We start from the raw sequence: 19,093 nt of genomic DNA, 5'->3' as shown, positions 1-19,093 counted from the left end.
GTTAACTTTTTTTCCCCCCCTCCCATCTTGTTATCCATCTGGCACACTGTCACTAAATTAAAGTTGCATCATCAGTTTTGATGTAACATGTTTTCTTAGCCGATTTGGCCTCTTACACAATCGGATCAAAATTGGTGGCAGCATTTTGTGACGAAATGTTTATAGTGCTGGACACCAGCAACAGGACTGATTCCTTTTCTGCCCAAGTGCCGCTGAGCTTGGCGATCATGCTGGCTGGGGACTCAGACAAACACAACATAACAAATTGCGTGCAGACCTGATATGATTCCATCATAGCTGATTGGAGCGGTTACATAATACATTGTAGTTAATCGTGTTAGTTAACCGGCAGAACAGAATAATTTGTCCAAACTAAACACTGATTTTTTTAACAGTCAGGACGGGAATATTCGTAAAGCTGTTTTATGTTTTAAAAAAAATTCTTGAAATCTTTACAATATCTCTATTTTTACTACAATTTGCAGTAAGAGGCGCAAATCTTATTTACATCCACATATTCGTCCTGTTTCTTTCAAATGACTATTATTTATTTATTTAGTCAACATTATTATTTCTTTTATCTTTCTCAAATAAAAATAGAATAGTCAAAAATAAAAAAGTTTATAAAAATGGGAAAAAAATGACCTCTGTTTCTTCTTCCTGTCGCTGCTCGGTAGCGTCTTCTCCGATTGGCTGTCCGACTGTCTCCGACGCAGCGCGTAGCACCGCCCACAATCACGTCGAAATACTAGTTGGAGCAGAGGAAGCGGCAAGCCAGCTTAGTGCGGTGAATCTTACGTTTGACGATAAAATAGCGCAGCGCTCTTCGTATTTTACCCCAAAACCAACAGCGAAACAAAACGCTACTATTGCATCGTCAAGGTAAGCATGTGCCGTGCAGCGTTATCCCTTCGGTATTGTAAATTACAGATGTGCCAAGAGATAATCTGTTCGTCGGATCCCCCCCCCCCTCCAACCTGTTCGTGTTGCTGTCATGGAAGCGTCGTGACCGCCGTCGCTATGCATGTAGCATTTCCATATTCATTCAAACATTTAGGTTTAGAGAGCGTGAACGAGGCGCTCCGCTGCAGTTTCAATGGAGTTCCCAGCAGTGCTGCTATGTTGCTTCCCTTTTCTTCCCCGTGTCGCCACTTTTCACCCTTACTTTGTCTTCTATCACCTACGCAAGCTAATGGAAGCGCACACGAGGCTGTTTCTATTCCTACGCCGTCGGTCAGCAACCATGACATAACATGGAAAGTGTGCGCTTTTGCTATAAATAGTCATATTTATGCTTTCGCTTCGCATATGCAATGCGTACACTCGCATCTTTTTTTTATGGAAGTCATCCGGATTGCATTACAACGGTGCGTTAGCATTTGTAATGAAGTGTTCCTTTGGGTGTTATTACAAGTGGTGCTATGTTGGCAACTGATCTATGCGCTAATACAAACTCTTAGACCGAGTTTTTAGTCTGAGAGTTTGCATTAGCGCAATTATCTTTGAATGTTGTCACTCGAGATGTTACTATGACACCGACTGTGTGTCTGTGACAGTTTGTGTAGTCACATCCATCATTTTATAGTTGAATCAAGTCAAATTCTAGAACTGCAATGTCAGCACATTATGGTGGACAATGTCACTGGTGGCACCTTGAAGGTCACACAGGTGGGAAGTAAAGCGGCAGGTGTTGGTTTTAATGGCTTGCTACGTGTAAAAGGGAGTTATTATATATGTATTTTGTAAATTGTTGTGTGTTATAAAGGCTAAAAATACCTTTAAAAAAACGAATGACAATTTGACCTTATTCTACAAAAACCTTATTGTTCAAACTTTTCTTTTTTTTGCAGAGCTGCTGTCAAGTTAGGGTTATATTGCTGACTTCCTCACTCAAGCCAAAACTTCATCTAAAATCTTTGTTCGTCCCGATAGTTTTCGGGAAGTTACTTTTGCGAGTGTCAAGCCCACAAGTTGCCTCACCTGCCTCCACTGAAAATTTCCATCATAAGCAGGCCAAATGGGGAACTTTACTTTGAATCCCACGAGGCACCTTACCTAATCTAAACATCATTGTTAAAGACACGATGGCTTCATCTAACATATTTCTCAGGAAAATTCCAGTCTTCATCTCCCACGACCCCTCCAGCAGTCACATGACCTGGAAAGCGTGAAAGGAGTTTTGACTGTAAACAAGCAGCAGAGGTGTTTCCACTTACAACACTGTCATTGTTCAGACTGGAAGGTTCCATGGCTAACTATTAACAGAACAGCCCTGTTGCTGTTAACCAGCCTTTGTTTACATAGCAAAAGAGGTTTATTGCTGTATCCTAGGAGGTATTCTTCTCTTGGTTGATTATTATACAAAACATATAGTTGGCTTGGAAGCTAATTCAGTGTGAGCAGATTTTTGTGATAGATTTGTTAGGAAACATTCTCATTCATATGCACTAGACAGCTGATAGGGCCCGAAGCTCGAGTCCGAATATCCAATTTCTGACAGTAATTGACGGATAATGACTTTTTTTTCTTTTGTAACAAAGGAACAGAGTCGAGGGGGATTACTGATGGTTTCCTAGATCACACTTTTTAGCATAAGCTTCACAGAAGCCTAAAAAGAAGTCAAAATTGAAAGGTAATAGCACTGAATTGCTCAGTGACCTCAAACATGGGTGTCCCCCATGCCGTTAGCATCGTTAGCAGTGACACAAAGGTTGCAAAAGTTGAATAAAACTTGTGTTTCAGGAGGCGTTACAAATTGCATAAAAAGGACTACTGGGATTAGAGCGTATTATAAAGTGATAAATCCTTTTTGGGCAGGATTGAATGTCAAGGAAGAATATTTGCTGGAGATACGCTGGCAGTAATTAAGACAATATGCTGATAGCTAGTAATCACTGCGCGTGTGTGTGTGCGTCCAACTTTGACGTTTAATGTTGCTCGGAAATGAAAACAGCTCTCCAGTGTGGATGCACTTGTTTGCTGTGGGTTTTTTTTTTTGTGTCGATCCGTTCTGCTGTTTCTGAGTTGCACCTGTAGTTGAAGCTGTAGGAGGGATGGAATTACAGCTTTGCACAGCAGCTTCCAAACGGCCGAACAAAAACAGCTGAGGCCAACACGCGCGTGAATCCCTCTCGCCCCGAACCAAACCCAACGTCTATCCCTTGCGTGCTATCTAAAAGAGTATTTTGAGCTTGCGCCTCGCAGTTTGCAGTCCTCTTGTTCCATTTTAGCAACACAGAGGTACTTGTTCATCTAAGGTCTTACATTTGGACTTGAGATGTGCCCCTTGATAAAAATTGAATGGAGATATTGTGATTGTAATCATATTTGTTTCCCAAGGAAACACGTTTTTTTTTCGTCCAACAGTACAAAACCAGTCATTTCCTGACTATAACATTTTTCGTATTTTGGCTCTTGGTGCTTATACACAGATGTGACTTGTATATATTACAATTTGAGCCTGGACTCAAAACATGTGTCATACATAAATTTTCACATTTTTCTGTTTGGGGAGGCACAGCTACTCAAAGTTTAAATAATTTTGGTGGTGATGGTTGTTGTTGCTGCACCTTCCCTAAAGACTATATTATCCTCACGCCGCCGGCCGTGTTGCGTAATGCACTTCAGGCGGGGTTCCTTGAAGCATCTGTTCAATTGGGACACCCAAAATGAGATGACTCGCAGTCACAAGTGTATTGGTAATTCCGTCTTTGTGGAGTTTTTTTTTTCTTTTTTTTACAAACGCAGTTTCATACATATTAGAGTTTAAAATAAACAATATGAGCTTCATTATATATCATTTTTGTCAACTTCAGTAAGAGTTTTAGAATCGTATATATTAGTATTAAAAAGTTACTGTGACTTTTTTCAAATTGAATTGATATTTTTTTTAAATGAAAGCTATAGAGTGCTGTGTAAAGCCTTCCACGTTTGAAACGGTTGCAGAGATGCTAACCCCTTCACGTACATGGAGGTGAAAAAGGTCATTCGATCTCAGCAGCACCATCAGGATAAAAGACGAGTTGCCAAGGACACCAGCGGCCTCCACGGCGGACATCTGAGAGGGGCGCCGTCAGAGGAGCCACCCCTTGTGTTTCTCAGGCCGATTGAGTTGTCAGCCGTCATGACGGCACGCTGACCGCATGGGGTGCTTCGTTAGCTGAGCTTGCGTTCTCGGGAGGCTGCGTGCCGATTGCTTCGCTGGTGCACTTGGCGACATGCTGGGCGTTCGCAATCTGAGGTCTTTGCACCGTTGACCTGTCATGTCTTTGGACTGCGGTCATGTTTTATGAATGCAGTTTTCAAATGTTTCCATCCAGTGTGTCGGAGCGGGTCTGACCCCCGAATGTTGCATTTTTGGCCTTTCAGGCTCTTTTCACTGCAGCAGAGAATCATTCCTGAAAGTTTGAAGAACAGATGAAGATTTTGGTTGGAACAAAACAGGAGGATTTCTTCATTCAGAATCAAAATGGTTCTTGCTTGTTGCACAGCAATTTGAAGGGAAGTGGGCCAGCTATGTGTTCACTCACCCCGCACGACAATTATGTGCTTTCATTGAGGGTTGTGCATCGTTTGGATACGCGTGATTAATATATTATTGATCGATGATCCATGAAGAGGTTATAAAATATTTGCAGCCGTCTGTGTGAATTTGGTGGGCAGGATCTGCAGACACACTGGCGCCACCACTGCTGCGTCTGAATTTATACAGTCGTCTTTAATAAAGTAGGATGGTCCTCGAACACATTCATCATTTTACGGATGGGCAATCACTTCAGAATGTCCCCTATAAAGATGCAACTGCCCTTGTTCAAGAGATGTGCATCAATCCTATGCCACAAATGTGTGTGTCTGCGCGCCATTGTGTATGTGTGCAACCTTGAAACCGGTAATGTGCCCATGCGTGATTTGATGTTGTAATATTTGATTTGTTAACATATGCCTGCACTGTCCATAATGATTTTTTTTTTTTTTCTTAAAAAAAAATTGTCTGACCAGATTGTGTTTGGATGTGCGACTCTATCCATTCTGAAATTCAAATCCAAAGCCGGCTGTGGCTGTAAGTACCTGTTTTCATTTTCAAAGCCACCATCAGATAAGAATAGACCCTCGAGGCAAAAGAAAACATCAGAGATGTATTTCGTAATCATTTTTGTGATGCATTCAGAGGAACAAAAGCGGATCGGTCTGCGTGTGTGTCATGAGGATAATCATCAAATTGCACAGATAACAACGAAGTCTTAGGACATAGGTGTCAAACACAAGGCTCGGGGGCCAGATGCGGCCCGCCACATCATTTTATAACTTCGTGTCAATACTAAAATTTCAAATTGTCTTCACTTTTAAAAATAAAGACACTGCTAGCATTTTTTATTAGCATTCACATTTCAAAATATTTAAATAGTTTTTACTAGTCTCTGATTTGAAAACTAGTAATTCATCACTTTGTTGTGCCGCCTATACTGTATATAATATAAAGCGTTGACATTCATAATGGCCATCTGAAGAAAACTATGACTACATTGCGGACTGCGACAAAAATGAGTTTGGCACTCTTGTTTTCGAAGAATATGCCGGGAGATGATTAGAGATGTTTGCTGGTGACAAATTGGCATTTTGTTAGGTGCTACCTCAGCAATGCACACATCATTTGTGCCAGCGTCGCACAAAGAAAAAGGGACATACCCACCCGTAAGGCTTTTGTGTTGGTTGGCAGCAGCAACAGCATCTCTGGAATTTGTTCTGGCCTACTTTCTCTTGAGGTGTGAAGTCTGCTAGTTCCTAGTTAATACCGAGGCGCCGGTTAAGCACAGACACGCTTGTGTTCCTTACTTTTGGATTTGTCGTATGGAAAAGGCGGACTGACAGATGACGCATGCCTCCTCTTTCTGCTGTGATTCATCATCCACAATGGCCTACTCACAATTTAAGATGCCACCTACCACGTGGAAACAGGGATTTCCTTGCCGTGGCTGAAATCTACATTTCCTAATATTTTGCTGCAGTTACACCGCCGGTGCTTTGCTGTCATTTCGAGCGGCCGCGCATGACTCACTCGAGCCTCGGCGAGGGCTAAATGTCACCAAAGACGCATTGCCCCAAGGAGCAATGCTTCATTCATTCCTAATTCCGAGCACAATGTATTGCCATTCTTTCCTCGCTTCACATCTTTTCCCCCTGGGGATATCCCATCTTAGAATAAACATCAGCAACAAGCTTAGTCTCCATGGCGACGGCTGCACACGCTCAACAGTCGAGCGGCTCTGTTGATTTGCGTTGACTTCGATTAGGCTGAGGGGCTCGATTCCCTTAAGGAAATCGGTTTTGTTTTTGTCGGTCACCTGAGCCACTTTGTCCCGAACTGCAAAGATTGTACCACTGACCGCCTACAATTGTGTAATTCAGCGATACGTGCAAGGAAGTGTTGGATTGAACAGGTCAATCTGCTCAAGCATGCACAGTATTTGTTGTTTTTTTATTCCTGGTTCACTTGTCTAAATATTATTTAGTCGGCACTTGAGCCGGATTTGTCAGCAGGGATTTGGTCGGTCTTGTTCCCCCCCCCCCCCCCCCCCCCCCCCCCCCCCTCACGGCCATTCAAGTTGTTTTATGTACAATTTGCTTCCTGCTGCTTTCTTGGTTTTTCTTTCAGGGCATTGACACCATCTCTTGCTAGAACAGGACGACCCCTGACCATATTCGTGCGTCACCAGGCCTTGCTATGTCTGTGGTGGGAGAGTAACTGACACTTTGAAATGATTGTTGCTGGTACCTCACACTGTTTGTTGGCTGCTCGACTGAACCAGCCGTCAAGGTTGTTCCATGTCTGCAATCCAAGGTCACCCTCAAAGATTTTCTCACTGCACAGGAAGTGTCGAGGCTGCCCATTTAGCGCAGTTGTCTCAATGCATTTTTGTCCTCACATGGCGCACGCAGGGAAATTTCCTGGGGAAGGGTGTAGGCGGACATTTTGATGTCTCTGATCTTGTTCGCTAATTATGAACAAGCGTCCCCCCCTTCCAAGGGTAAAAGTCGGCCTGATTTGTTTTATCGCGCACGCGTGCACACCACCTGCGACAACAAGCCGCGTGACCTTTCTGGTGAAACGAATATCACAAATGCCAGCCATATCTCCTGATCATTTCTTTGTTTTCCTCTTTGCTTGAAGCGCTCCACGGTGACCAAAAAGGATCATGGATGAGCTCCAGGATGTACAGCTGACTGAGATCAAGCCGCTCCTGACCAATAAGGTGCGTTGGTCTAAAATGCTGCTGGTGACCCCTGCCTGAAACCTCTTCACTGAAACAAAAACACCCACACACACACGGTGGGGGGTGTAACACAGTTAAAGCCACAAATAGTGCTCGCCTTCAAATGCGTCCACTAATAGACCACAAATTCCTACTCCGCAGTACTGTTCATCAAAGTGAATTATTTATGTCCTCAATGGTGCGGAAGAAAAATATCAAAGGCAAAAGTAGGACAAAAATATAAATATTTTCTACTTTTATTGAGCTGGGACAAATCCTAAGTGTGCTCTAAAAAAAAAAAAAAATCTCTGCCTTGTCCCGATTTGTCTGTATCAGATATAATGAAAAAAAGATTTGTCAAGGGACCCCCTGGAGTGTTTGTCGTGTACTGCAGCCAATGTTTTCACGATGCAGTTACAGAGAGCATTAGAGGATGCTGTTATCAGCTCTTCATCCTTTTTGACTGAACTGGGGGAAGGAACACTTCTCAAAGAAGCTCAGTCTTTGAAAGACAGGCTGGGAAATGGATCGTCTTCAAAATAAGGAGACTGCCACTGTCCTCTCACTCCATCTAGTGGCTGGCTCATTTTCAACAACCCCCCCCAAAAAAAAAGCAATCATTGCAAAGCACAATGCAGCAGAGCAAAAGGAACCGCGTTATCAAAATAGATTTATGTGGAGCACAAACACACTTAGTGAGCTTAATTAAGCCCGAGACGCCGTATGCGGACATACTGGCCAAAGTGGTGCGGCAATTTGTAATCCCTGACAACCAAGTGAGGAAGTCAACAATTTTTTTTTTTTTTAAATAATATGCTCTATACAGGCCCCACTAGTCCAAGCACAGTACTGTTCATGGAATATTAATCAAGCAGCAAAAAATGTTTCCATCGCAGGGGGCAGACATTTTGCCACTTGGACATTACACTGTCCAGTTGAAAAGAAGATATTTTCAATGTGCACACAACTATTATATTGGTTTTCGATAAATGACTTTAATGTTGGAAGTAATAAAGACCTCATTTTAGGTAACAAAAAGAACGTAATTCAAAGGAATTTGTTTTTGTTTTTTTTACAGAATGCACGCAACTTTCAGGATTTTGACTGTCAGGTGAGTGTGTTGTCTGTCCCTGTTTTATTTATTTGGGAAGCAGAAATTCAAGGCTGTTCTATTAATGGTTGGGAATATAGTTATTTTGATCCCGCCTGTTTGTTGACCTTGATGTGAACATTGCTACCTACCCAACAATGTTGTTCATTATACATGCTGACACATGATTTAGAAAAAATTCTTATCTGTTGACAAAAGTTTGAATACAAAACAAGCCTTCCTTTGTCAAAAGTCTATCAGAGTCAGATTTTAATCAGAATAAGGAATGTCATGTTATTATTTTTGCGAACCGATAATTAAAAAAGTGAGCCCTCCTGTAGGACAGGACAATATCACGAGGCCTCCTGTGGAGAGTTTTTATCACCAATGTATGGAAGTCTGGAACTGCTGATGTAAACTAAAAAAAATGTTGACTGGCAAATATGTATGAACCTACTTGCAGATACGCATTTGCCAGTACGTTCAAATGTATTTCTTCCCCCATAATGCCACGGGGTTTGTGAACGCATGTCCAGCTTTTCTTCACATTTGTGCCTCGAAAGATCCACTGACATGCCTTCAAAGATGAAGCAATATGGCTGAAAGCGCAAAACCTCTGTGGAGGGTGTGGCGCTGCAGTCCTGTGTTATGACGTCCCTGCCGGACTGTAGGTGGCGTGACTCAGCCTCCTCCAACCATGGGACTGCAGGCCTTTATTTACTGTATGTTCTACGCGGGGCTATTTCTTCAAGAGCAAATCCTCGACTGTCCCCTTAAAGGAAGTAGTGAATTTAATGTTTGCTTTTTCCTGTGCTTTTCATTTTATGAATTCAATTTTATGTCAAGTCGTATTTCTACTGCTTTATTTGCGGTGGGCTGAAATGTCCCCTGTTCTTTTGGACAGCTTTCTTCTTGCCACAGTGTATGCAAAGCATCACTGGCAATTTCTAACTGTGCCAAGAAGAGGGCACTATTAGCTAGTTTATTGTGGTGCTATATAGCGCTGACTTCAAATTGTACTCTGCTTCTCGTTCTCATCTCATGCATGCATTAGTAAGTAGATGTTGCAGAGATGTGACCTTATACTAATTTGGAAAATAAAGAATCATTTATAGTCAAACATTTAGAGGAGGCACCATCACCGTGTGAGTGGAGTGGAGGTAGCTGAGAAGGTTGCATCATATTTTTTAGGGGGGATAATTTTTTTAGCAGAACGCAATATCTGTTATAGTCAGAAAAAAGGGCAACAGTTCATTTTCAGTGTGTTATGAAAGCTGTCCTTTGTCCTTTGCATTTGTACATTCAAATAGATTTGGTCCACTAGCGCCCTCTATTGGCTGTTTGACTGTAGACTTGGTGAAAAACAAGTTTGCTGCTGATGCATGGTGTGACCAATGAGAATCCAACGTTTTTCCTTTAGACCCACCTATGCTGCTGCTTATTGGCTGCACAGGATTGGCAGTTTTTAGGGACGAGTTTGAGACAAGCGTCCTCCACCGTTCTCATCTATGCAGGGGACAAAAGGGAGAGTTCAAAACTGTCGAGCAAAATGACTCCAAAATCATTTCAGATGAGATTGATCCTCTCACATCAGACATTTTATTTCCAATATGATGACTGAACATAATATTTAGTTGAGGAGACACATTTTCAAGTTCAACCAGCGTGCCTGACTGAAGGATGTCAGCATCCTTCCCGTATTCCTGGATGGCCTCTGCATCTTTGCACTATCATCACCCCCCACCGTTCTTTTTTCCCCCTCATGGCTCCACCCTCTACCCACCTGACTCTCCGCAATCCAATTAGACGCACCGAAGGCTGAACGTGCAGACCCACTGTGACTACTAAGCACAATCTGCGTGCTTCCAATCCTCCTCCTCCTCCTATTCCTCGTGTCTTCCACCCTCCCCGGGTCGATCTGCATCCTCTGCTTTCATTCAGATTTGCCCATCCCTTCCTCACTTGCTTTGCTGTGTTCCTCTCTCTCTCTCTCGTTTCGTCTTGTTGCTGTTACCGCCGCCACCAAATCTTATCCCTGCTTTCCTTCCAACCCCTCCTCTTCCTCCTCCTCCTCCTCCTTTCGGAGCTCTTCAAAGCTGCCTAGCACACAGTCATACATAGCATAACACACCACTCTCCAGTGTGGGGGAACAATGTCAGCTATTCTGGATCTGGACCAGATTGCATGCTCTGGCAATGGAGTGGTGAGTGACAAATGCCTCTCGATACACCTGACTGGATGCTCGCAGCTAAGCAAGCTCGGGTTTTTGATCGCGACTAGGCTGGCTTAATGTGTGATTTCCCCAACGACTCAGCAATAGCAGCTGGGAAGGAGAAAGCTTTGGTGGTCCTTGTCATCACCTCCAGGAGACAGCAGAGACTTTTTTTTTTTTTTTCCATGGACAGCTGCTAGTTTGGCATGACCATTTAGTGTGTTTGTGTGTGCATGTCCATACTTGGAGTCAGCTCAGCTTGTAAATTGCCATGATGTTCAATTTCGTGCAACTAAAAGGTGCGTACGTGCCTGCCAGGGAGAGCGGGGTCATGTATGTTTGGATTCATATCTGAGGCTGCAGGTGTGTTTGTGTCACGACCACCTTTGTGGTTTCACATTGCTTTTCTTTTTGAAGTCATCAAGGTCTTTTTCTGTCCTCACCTAAAAACGCTGGGAGGTCACACATCCCAACACATTGTAGCAATAATTCGCTGAAATCCAATGTAGCAGCTTCTCCTGGAGACCTTGAATCTGCACTTGCGAGATTTAATGACACATGCATGTTGATTCGCGAACAGTGTGATATTATAATAATATTATTTATGCTTGGCAGTTAAAAAAGTATCAATGCCGTGGCACAGCAAAAGACTCGGTGTGTACGTGCATGTGCACACGTCATTTGGCAGTTGCTGACTGGTCAGGCTTTCTGCCATGTAATGCTTCCCTCATCGGTGATTGATATTCCAAGCAGGGTGGTGTGAGCAGGCGAGGGGCGCGTTGATAAGAGGAGAAAGGACAGCGTGACATACTGCGCTTGTTTTCCTCCACCTCACCCTCATCTAATAAATTTCTTCACCTTGCCAGTTGCCTGTGGCAACCTCCTGAGCCACAAAAGCTGGTGCGGGGTGAGCTTGCCCATTCAAAAAACTGTCACACAAATAAAAAGCCAGTTGAGCTGCAGTCACACGGCCCCACCCCGATTTTGTTTTTCCCCCCGTCGTGATGCTGCACTGTGTTTGTTTACAGGAAATGATTTCAGACGCATCTCCCGGATCGATAATGCTTCTGAGCAGAACCCTTGCCGGGAGCTAAACGGCTTTTCAAGGCCTGCTTCTCCTCTCATATTTGACAATCCTTATTTTCTTGTTTTTCTTTTGCGGCATAAGTTTTCAGGGAAGGCACGAAATCTGAAAATGGATGCCTCACGTCCGTTTTAATTAGTTATGCCAGACTTGTCTTTGCTACATTTGTCAGCCCATCTCATCTTGTTTTACTTCATGCCATCATTTTTTGGCTGGTGGGACATCGTCTTACTTTTATTGGCCGATATATTGCGGGCAACACGTGACTTCTTGTGTCCTTGCCGACGTCATTGGCTAAAATACTTTGAAATACAGTCGCCACTCTGTTTCTATGTGCTTGTAGCAGTTTTCATTCATCGTCAATTAATCAGTTATCAGATAGATTATCAATTTTAATGCTCGAGAAGCCTTGTTTGATTTACAATTGTAGTTATATTTAGTGAGGTTATATTTAGTAGCTTCCGATGCTTGCTTGCAGCTGCTGGCTCCCTCCATGTTGTTTTGTTGCCCGTAATTGTGTGAACCAGACCGTGGCCACACCAAAATGAAAGTGTTGGCATGCCCGTCACTGTTTGCTCATTTCAAACGACTGCAACCTTGTCCTTGAGACCCCGACAACTAACCTTCAGCACCTCTGTCAGGTTGTCCATCATCTCAAAGCATCAAAATATATCGCTACAAAAATGGCAGCGTGCCGAGAGTGTTTCTCTCTTGATATCCCAAGAGGCCTTGAGACCAGTAGAGCGCAGTGACCTGCTTGCTCTTTCATATTTCAGATTTATTTTAATGCGCTTATCTTACAATGTAACAGTAATTTCGAAATAATGCCCAAAGCCTCACCTGCATGATTTTTCCACATTGTGTTAATTCACCGTTTACATTCCAGCATCTTCAAATGACCCCACTGAGCTATTTACTTGGATGTTGTGTGACTAAAGCGGCTCTTGTGCTCAAATGAAAAGAAAATGCTGGTCTGAATTTAAATGCCTCCCTCCCTCCCTCCCTCCCTCCCTCTACGAAGACGCTTGACAAAGCAGTTTTTGCAGCGTCATACTTGTCAAAGCGCTGCATGCAATTTTTAGTGCTCACCTTTAAAAGGACATTTTTCTTGATGAAAAATCTTTGTCCAGCAGCTCATTCTGTGTTATTTTTTATTTTTTTTCTATCCAAGGGCACAGGGGGCGTTTGCTGGAGAGGAGCTTGCTGCATGCTCTGCATCCTTAAAAGAGAGACTCTTTAAATATGCAAATGCTTTGCTCGAGTGGGACTTTCTAAATCATTCATCCTGTTATTCTGAGACTAAAATCCCTCTTCTCTTAAAGTTTTATAACAAGTGAAAGGAGATGTCACTCCAATAATTGAATCAGACCCCATAGAAATGTCCCGTTACTGTATTTTTAATATTTCCTTGTTGTGGGGCAGAAGTTGTTTCTTCAACGCCCAAGCAAGCAAGTTGTTTTTATAGCAACCTTTTAATTCATCAACTCTTCATTTGTTCTTCTTAGCCTGAGAGAGAAATATGCCGCATTGGCAGTTTTGTATATGCAAAAGACATCAATTTTGTTGGTTCATGGGATTTATTCATGAAACTGTCAAACAGCCGTTGGGCGCACTTACATAAAAGCAATTTTGTTTTCTTTAAAACCGTGGTCATCTCTTGACTCCCCCTCCCCTCCCCATTTGTTGCTACAGGAGCATGACATTGAGACTCCTCATGGCGTTCTCCATGTGACCATGAGAGGTGTTCCCAAGGGCAACAGACCCATCATCCTCACCTATCACGACATTGGCCTCAATCGTGAGTCAGCAGAACATATTCACAACCCGAAACATCTGAACCCTTACCCAATTTGCGCTTTCCGCTCGCACATTTCCAGACAAGTCATGCTTCAACACCCTGTTCAACTACGAGGACATGCAGGAGATCACGCAGCACTTTGCGGTGGTCCACGTGGACGCGCCCGGCCAGCAGGAGGGCGCACCCCCCTTCCCCAGCAGGTGAGATTTGCTTTGCATCTGCTGATAACACTAATCACCTACATTTTAGTGCAAATAGAGGAGCTTTGTTTGCTAATGGGCACCTCCATTTATTTGTGATGAGCTCAACTTGCCGTATTAATTTACACATAAAGACCCAAGGAGGTTCATATGCTCTTCTGTGACCAATGTGTCCCCCAGCTATCGCTATCCAACTATGGATGAATTGGCTGAAATGCTGCCATCCGTGATGACTCAGCTCAAGTGAGTAACGACCGTGACAGCCGTCGTCTGCGTATATTGGCTAACCGTCTCGCTGTAACTGGCACTTTCCCCCGCAGGGTCAACAGCGTCATTGGCATCGGTGTGGGAGCAGGAGCATACGTCCTCTCTCGCTTCGCCGTGAGTCCAAACATCTGTATAAGAAAAAAAGGCTCTTCCAGGCCTCGCGTCTGGTTTGGCGGAGTTCCTTTGCTTCGTTCCTCATCAATCTGTCTGGCTGATGAATTGTTTTCCGACTTCTTTTCCCCACGTGAAGCATTAGAGCTCAAATGAGCGTAATCTGTGTTAATAAAAAGAGAAAGAATTAGAGCAAAGGAGACAAAGTGAGAGAGCGTGGTTGGAAACAACCTTAAGGAACATCACAGTTGTCTTGTTGAGAATGAAAAATGGAGTCCGACATTCATTTGCTTTAACTGAGTAGAGTCACAGCATCCGTGGTGGCGTTTATATTTTTTTTAGCTTCCTTCTCACATTATTTATTTTCTCAGTTGCCATGAAGACATGTTGCCTCATTTGCCTTAATGGCTTCATGCTAAGCCTCATCTGTAATCAGGGTGGTGCTTGTTTCACCCCAAAGACCAGACAAGATTTTTAAATCCTCCTCCATCGTATGAGCTCTGACCGCTGTTCTTGCCTTTGCAGCTGAACAATCCTACGCTGGTGGAGGGGCTGGTGCTCATCAATGTTGACCCATGCGCGGAAGGTTGGATCGACTGGGCGGCTTCGAAAGTCAGTACAACCGTCGCAGCGTTTCAATTATTTACCAGCAAATCCTCTGCGCTCGCCTGTCTTTGCACGCCATTTTAGTATTGCGGGATGCTTTCATCTAATGTTCTCTGTGTATTAAGAGGTTAATGGTTATTTCCTTCAGACAACACAACTCGAAATGCATTTACTGCTCAGTGGGATGTTTTAAAATCAAGCCTCTGATGTTCAGTCGTTTGAAACGAATGTCAGCTTGAATGCAGCAGATTTTCACAAGAAGGCAGCCTTTGTCTCTTTTGTTTATTTTTATTTTTTTTCCTTCTGGTGCACAGCTGACTGGATGGACCAGTAACCTGGTGGATATCGTCATGTCTCATCATTTCAGCAGTGTGAGTTGATGCAACCTCATTTGTCAGCATTTGCTTGCTTATTCTCTGTTTATTGTTATTCTTTTTTTTCTTTTTTTTTTTTACACTTAAAACTCAATTTTATCTTTCAAATAATGAAAAAAAAGTGACATTGCAGGCAGAGACTTGACCTGCCAGTCTTGGAATAGTTCTGATTTAATTTGGCTTTCTACTAAATACTTTTTTTGCGACGTACAGTATATGACCTACATAACTAAATTTCCCAGGACACTTTCACCTCATCTTGCAAATAGACTTTCACTAATTACTTTTTCTGTCCTCATGAGTTGTATGCAGGCTAGACGCTTCTATCATTCTTTGCTGAAGTCACCGTACAGCAGCATCAATGTTCTTCTCTCCTTTCCCCTAGGATGAGCTAACAGAGAACCAGGAGCTGATCCAGACTTACCGCTTACATATCGCCCAAGACATCAACCAGGACAACTTGGCCCTCTTCTGTGGCTCCTACCAATAGTATGATGCAACATTTGATTGATTTATTTCATGCAACTGTTTCTGTAAGGCCTCTAACCTTGCCTCGTTTTTCTTCCGCAGTCGCCAGGACCTGGAAATCGAACGGCCCGTCGTAGGCTTGAACGAGGACACCGTCAACACGCTAACGTACGTGTTCATGGCCGCCGTTGTTACGATTAAGTTGGAGTTGTGTGATTTTTTTTTTTAGCCTGCGAGGGTTACAACTTTGTCCTTTCCAGGTGCCCCGCTTTGCTGGTGGTAGGTGACACATCACCCGCTGTGGACGCTGTGGTAAATTACAAACCGTCATCTTTGTTCCCAAAATCAAGCTGTGGATTTCGACATCATCTCAAATTTGCTCTTTCAGGTGGAGTGCAATTCCAGGTTAAATCCAACAAAGACCACTCTGCTGAAGGTGAAAACTTTTACAACCCTTTGCAACATGTTGGTCGTCATACTTGGCTCCAACTGATGGTGTTTCTCAATTGTTTCAGATGGCCGATTGTGGAGGCTTACCCCAAGTTGTTCAGGTACTCACTTCTTCAGGTGCATCCGTGTCAATGCTTCACTTTGCCTTCTAACTTCTCCGTCATGTTGTCTGCTGACAGCCAGGAAAACTTGCTGAGGCCTTCAAGTATTTTGTTCAGGGAATGGGCTACAGTAAGTACACCTGTTTCTCTTGTTATGTAAAGTATTTTACGACATAATCAAACCGATTCCAACGCGCAAGTTCAACGCCAGTGACGTGTATGTGGTCACAGTCTCCTTCAGTGCACTTCCTGTTGACTCGAGTGCAGCGGCCATGTTTTGCTGTCTGCACACTAACAGACTAATCCGGTTTGCCCTTTTGCACCCTGTAGTGTCCAATAGGACCGCTAACTAACAGTAGGTGAGGTGTGAGCGTGACTGGAATGATGCAAACACTTGAAATGGTGGAAATATTTCAAAGGAGCGCTTTTTGGTTTGCTCTGATGTGGTTTTGGTTTCCGTGCAAACTGTCTCTGGTTGCAGTGTTCAACTATGTTCACCTCGATTCGTGCAAGTCCGCAAAAAGTCACTGATTGTAAAATAATAGTAATGGGAAAAGTGCAAGCTCCAGAGGTTCTGCTGATAACGATCAAGGCCTCGATCATGTGAGACGTTGCGCATTCATTTTTCAGTTCCACTTTACAGTTTATAATAGAAATGTCAGTTCATGCTTGTTCAGAAGGTACAATGTAATTTTCTGCTCGATTGCTCAACACACAAGGCTGCATTTTTTTTTTTTTTTTTATTGATTTTAAGCAGGTGGAGGCATGATGATGTCAAGTGCAAACCTGTGTTTTTGGACATTCAAGACAAATGCGAAATTCAAATTCTGCTCTTGTGTTCCAAAATGAGCGAGGTGCCCTTTGGTGCTTTTGCCTGAAATGCCGTCGAGTCCTCCTGTTGAGCAAATGCCACCGTGGGATTAGTTGAGATTAAAAAGAGTGTTTCCATCCCGAGAGAGGCTGGAAAATAAATCGTAACACCTCAGCATGCTTCTGAAAGCTACTTTTCCCTCATTAACACAATGCCACTGTGGGGATTGCTACGTGGTGGAATGTAGGCTGGGGGTGGGGCAACAACAAAAAAAATCTCATTTGCTCTTATATTGTGATTTGTTTTGGATTTCAAGTCACAAATAAGCTAAAAGGTGGATTGAAACAAGAGAACCTTTTCAACCTTTCTTCCTCTTTGTTTCCTTCTTGAATCATCGCCTACAGTTCCCTATGTCCTTCTCAGTCACCTGAGCAACGAATCAGGTACCAGGGTTTTCCAAAGCTGCCCGACTTGAAAGCTTTGAAGGCTCACAACACCGCGCGGTGGATGAATGGCATGCAGAATGTACGCAGAAATCCTCTCTATGACACGCTTTACAGGGTCACCATGTGTTTTTTTTACACGAGGATTTCTGGCATACTTTGATGCACATTGATCCCCCTTTGGAGCCTAGTTTAGATCCTTTAGCATGGATTATTTTTTATTTTGCATGAACTGATGGTGTTATTTAATTGTAAACACTTTATTTTTTCTTGTGATACCTCAATATATGTTTCAAAGAAAACACGCTTAACTTTTTTGTTCACTTTACTTTCTTCATATTTGCACAGCTCTTTGGTAGTGCTTTACATCAGACAATGCAAGTGCGCTTTGAAGTGGCGGGGATTTTCTCAAATTCCCTTTCTTTTTTTCTCCACCTCGCCAGTGCCGTCAGCAGGAATGACTCGGCTGGCTCGCTCACGCACCGCCTCCTCATCCAGCATCACCTCCATGGACAGCAGCCGCAGCCGCCACAACTTGAACAGCCTGCTGGAGAACAACGCCCCGGTCGCACCGCAGACCATGGAGGTGTCCTGCTAAAATCTTCTACCCATGTACTCGCTCACTTTGTAACTTAAATGTACTCTGTCATGCGCTTTCTCTCCCTCGAGTCATCGCCCGCAGGTTCCGTGGCGAACCATGTGATTTAGAAGAGGGTGTAATAACCATATAACAGAAACCTATTATCTCGTGATAACAGAAACACATTCCTTAACCGTTCTGATGTCTTGTATATTCACACGTGATCCACTCACCTTACTCGTATTTATTGTTTTTTTATGTTTGTTCCACGGTACTAGAACATAACTTTGTTTTTATCGGCGTACGCTGTAATGCTAACTTGGTTTTAATGCTATAACGCTAACTTTAGTTTGAGATCTAAAGAGGCTGCCTCCATGAATTGTGAGTCGCTGTATATTTGTGCGTTTTTAGACTTGCGGCACTATGATGCAGAAAGTGTATAAAAGTGACAAAGCATTAGCCTAGAAGCGGAACTGCCTTAGTCATGTTTGAACGTTTTAGAAGATAAGAAGTGTCTAGTTGACTTGGTTTGGCACATTCCAGGACCTGCATAACTGTGGAGGAAAAAACAAAACAAAAACAAAAACACCATCACATTGGTAATATTTTTTTTTTGTCAATTGTGAGTCTGTGACAATACGTTTAAAATGACTCGGGCAGTTCTGCAGTTTGCTTAATGAAACGTTGCTGCAGAAGGAAGATGGCTGTGTGTACCTAAGGTCAACTGAACATGCCAGCTAAAATCAGCTTGAAGTAATATTTAGCATTCAAATGTGTACTACTGTCTTGTCCACCTTGTTTACGCTGAATGTGTTTTATTTCTGCATCGTTAATCTTTGTGTTGATTTTACTGCACTCGTGTCATGTGACCCAGGCGTTTGTTCCTCTCACTTGTCTGCTGACTCTTTTACTTACTACTCAATAAAGAGGTAGATGATGACAAGTACTTCAGCTGGTTTTTTCACATTCTATATAAAACCACTAGCTTGGTTTTGTGCTTTCAGTGATCGCTTCTGCTTTTGTTAGTGGAACAAATAAAGTGACTGTGGTGAGTTGTCTCCAAGCCGCAGTGACTTCCGCAGCATGTTCACCTCTTGTCACAGATGAGGGCATCTATATTTAGCAGCGCATTTGCAATTTCTGTGAAAGATGTGATGAACTTGATTCATATTGAGATTACTTTTATCACAATCTGATATCTCATTTTGAGCAGATTAAACTGTTTGCTGTCCCTTAGCAGATCATTT

At 43.1% G+C, this 19,093-nt stretch overlaps 1 protein-coding gene across 3 annotated transcripts; it reads left to right on the top strand.

The window, feature by feature from the left end:
* Positions 1-714: 714 nt before the first annotated feature.
* ndrg3a (ndrg family member 3a) lies at positions 715-18,792 on the top strand. Of its 3 annotated transcripts, XM_049732786.2 has the most exons (17): positions 715-882; positions 7,169-7,250; positions 8,329-8,361; positions 13,330-13,435; positions 13,515-13,635; positions 13,816-13,878; positions 13,956-14,016; positions 14,539-14,625; positions 14,934-14,990; positions 15,379-15,482; positions 15,564-15,629; positions 15,722-15,773; positions 15,850-15,897; positions 15,977-16,012; positions 16,091-16,142; positions 17,228-17,266; positions 17,710-18,792. In XM_049732786.2, the coding sequence occupies exons 2-17, from the start codon at positions 7,194-7,196 to the stop codon at positions 17,862-17,864; spliced, it is 1,137 nt and encodes a 378-aa protein (XP_049588743.1). In that variant the 5' UTR covers positions 715-882; positions 7,169-7,193; the 3' UTR covers positions 17,865-18,792. The 3 variants fall into 3 exon arrangements, with proteins under 3 accessions (XP_049588743.1, XP_049588744.1, XP_049588745.1); XM_049732787.1 differs by lacking the exon at positions 17,228-17,266 and having other exon boundaries at positions 716-882; XM_049732788.2 differs by lacking the exons at positions 715-882; positions 7,169-7,250; positions 8,329-8,361 and adding an exon at positions 10,095-10,544.
* The last annotated feature ends 301 nt before the right edge of the window (positions 18,793-19,093 follow it).

The sequence above is a fragment of the Syngnathus scovelli genome, chromosome 11 (genome assembly GCF_024217435.2).
Source record: "Syngnathus scovelli strain Florida chromosome 11, RoL_Ssco_1.2, whole genome shotgun sequence".
In the NCBI taxonomy this organism is placed as follows: domain Eukaryota; kingdom Metazoa; phylum Chordata; class Actinopteri; order Syngnathiformes; family Syngnathidae; genus Syngnathus; species Syngnathus scovelli.
The sequence above is the reverse complement of the archived record's forward strand: the minus strand, read 5'-3'. Positions and strand labels throughout refer to the sequence as shown.

Coding starts and splice junctions, on each gene's coding strand:
- ndrg3a (XM_049732786.2), top strand. CDS start 7,194: ATGGATGAGCTCCAGGATGTACAGCTGACTGAGATCAAGCCGCTCCTG. Junction 15,630..15,721: donor GACACCGTCAACACGCTAAC/GTACGTGTTCAT, acceptor TGTCCTTTCCAG/GTGCCCCGCTTTGCTGGTGG. Junction 16,143..17,227: donor TGTTCAGGGAATGGGCTACA/GTAAGTACACCT, acceptor CATCGCCTACAG/TTCCCTATGTCCTTCTCAGT.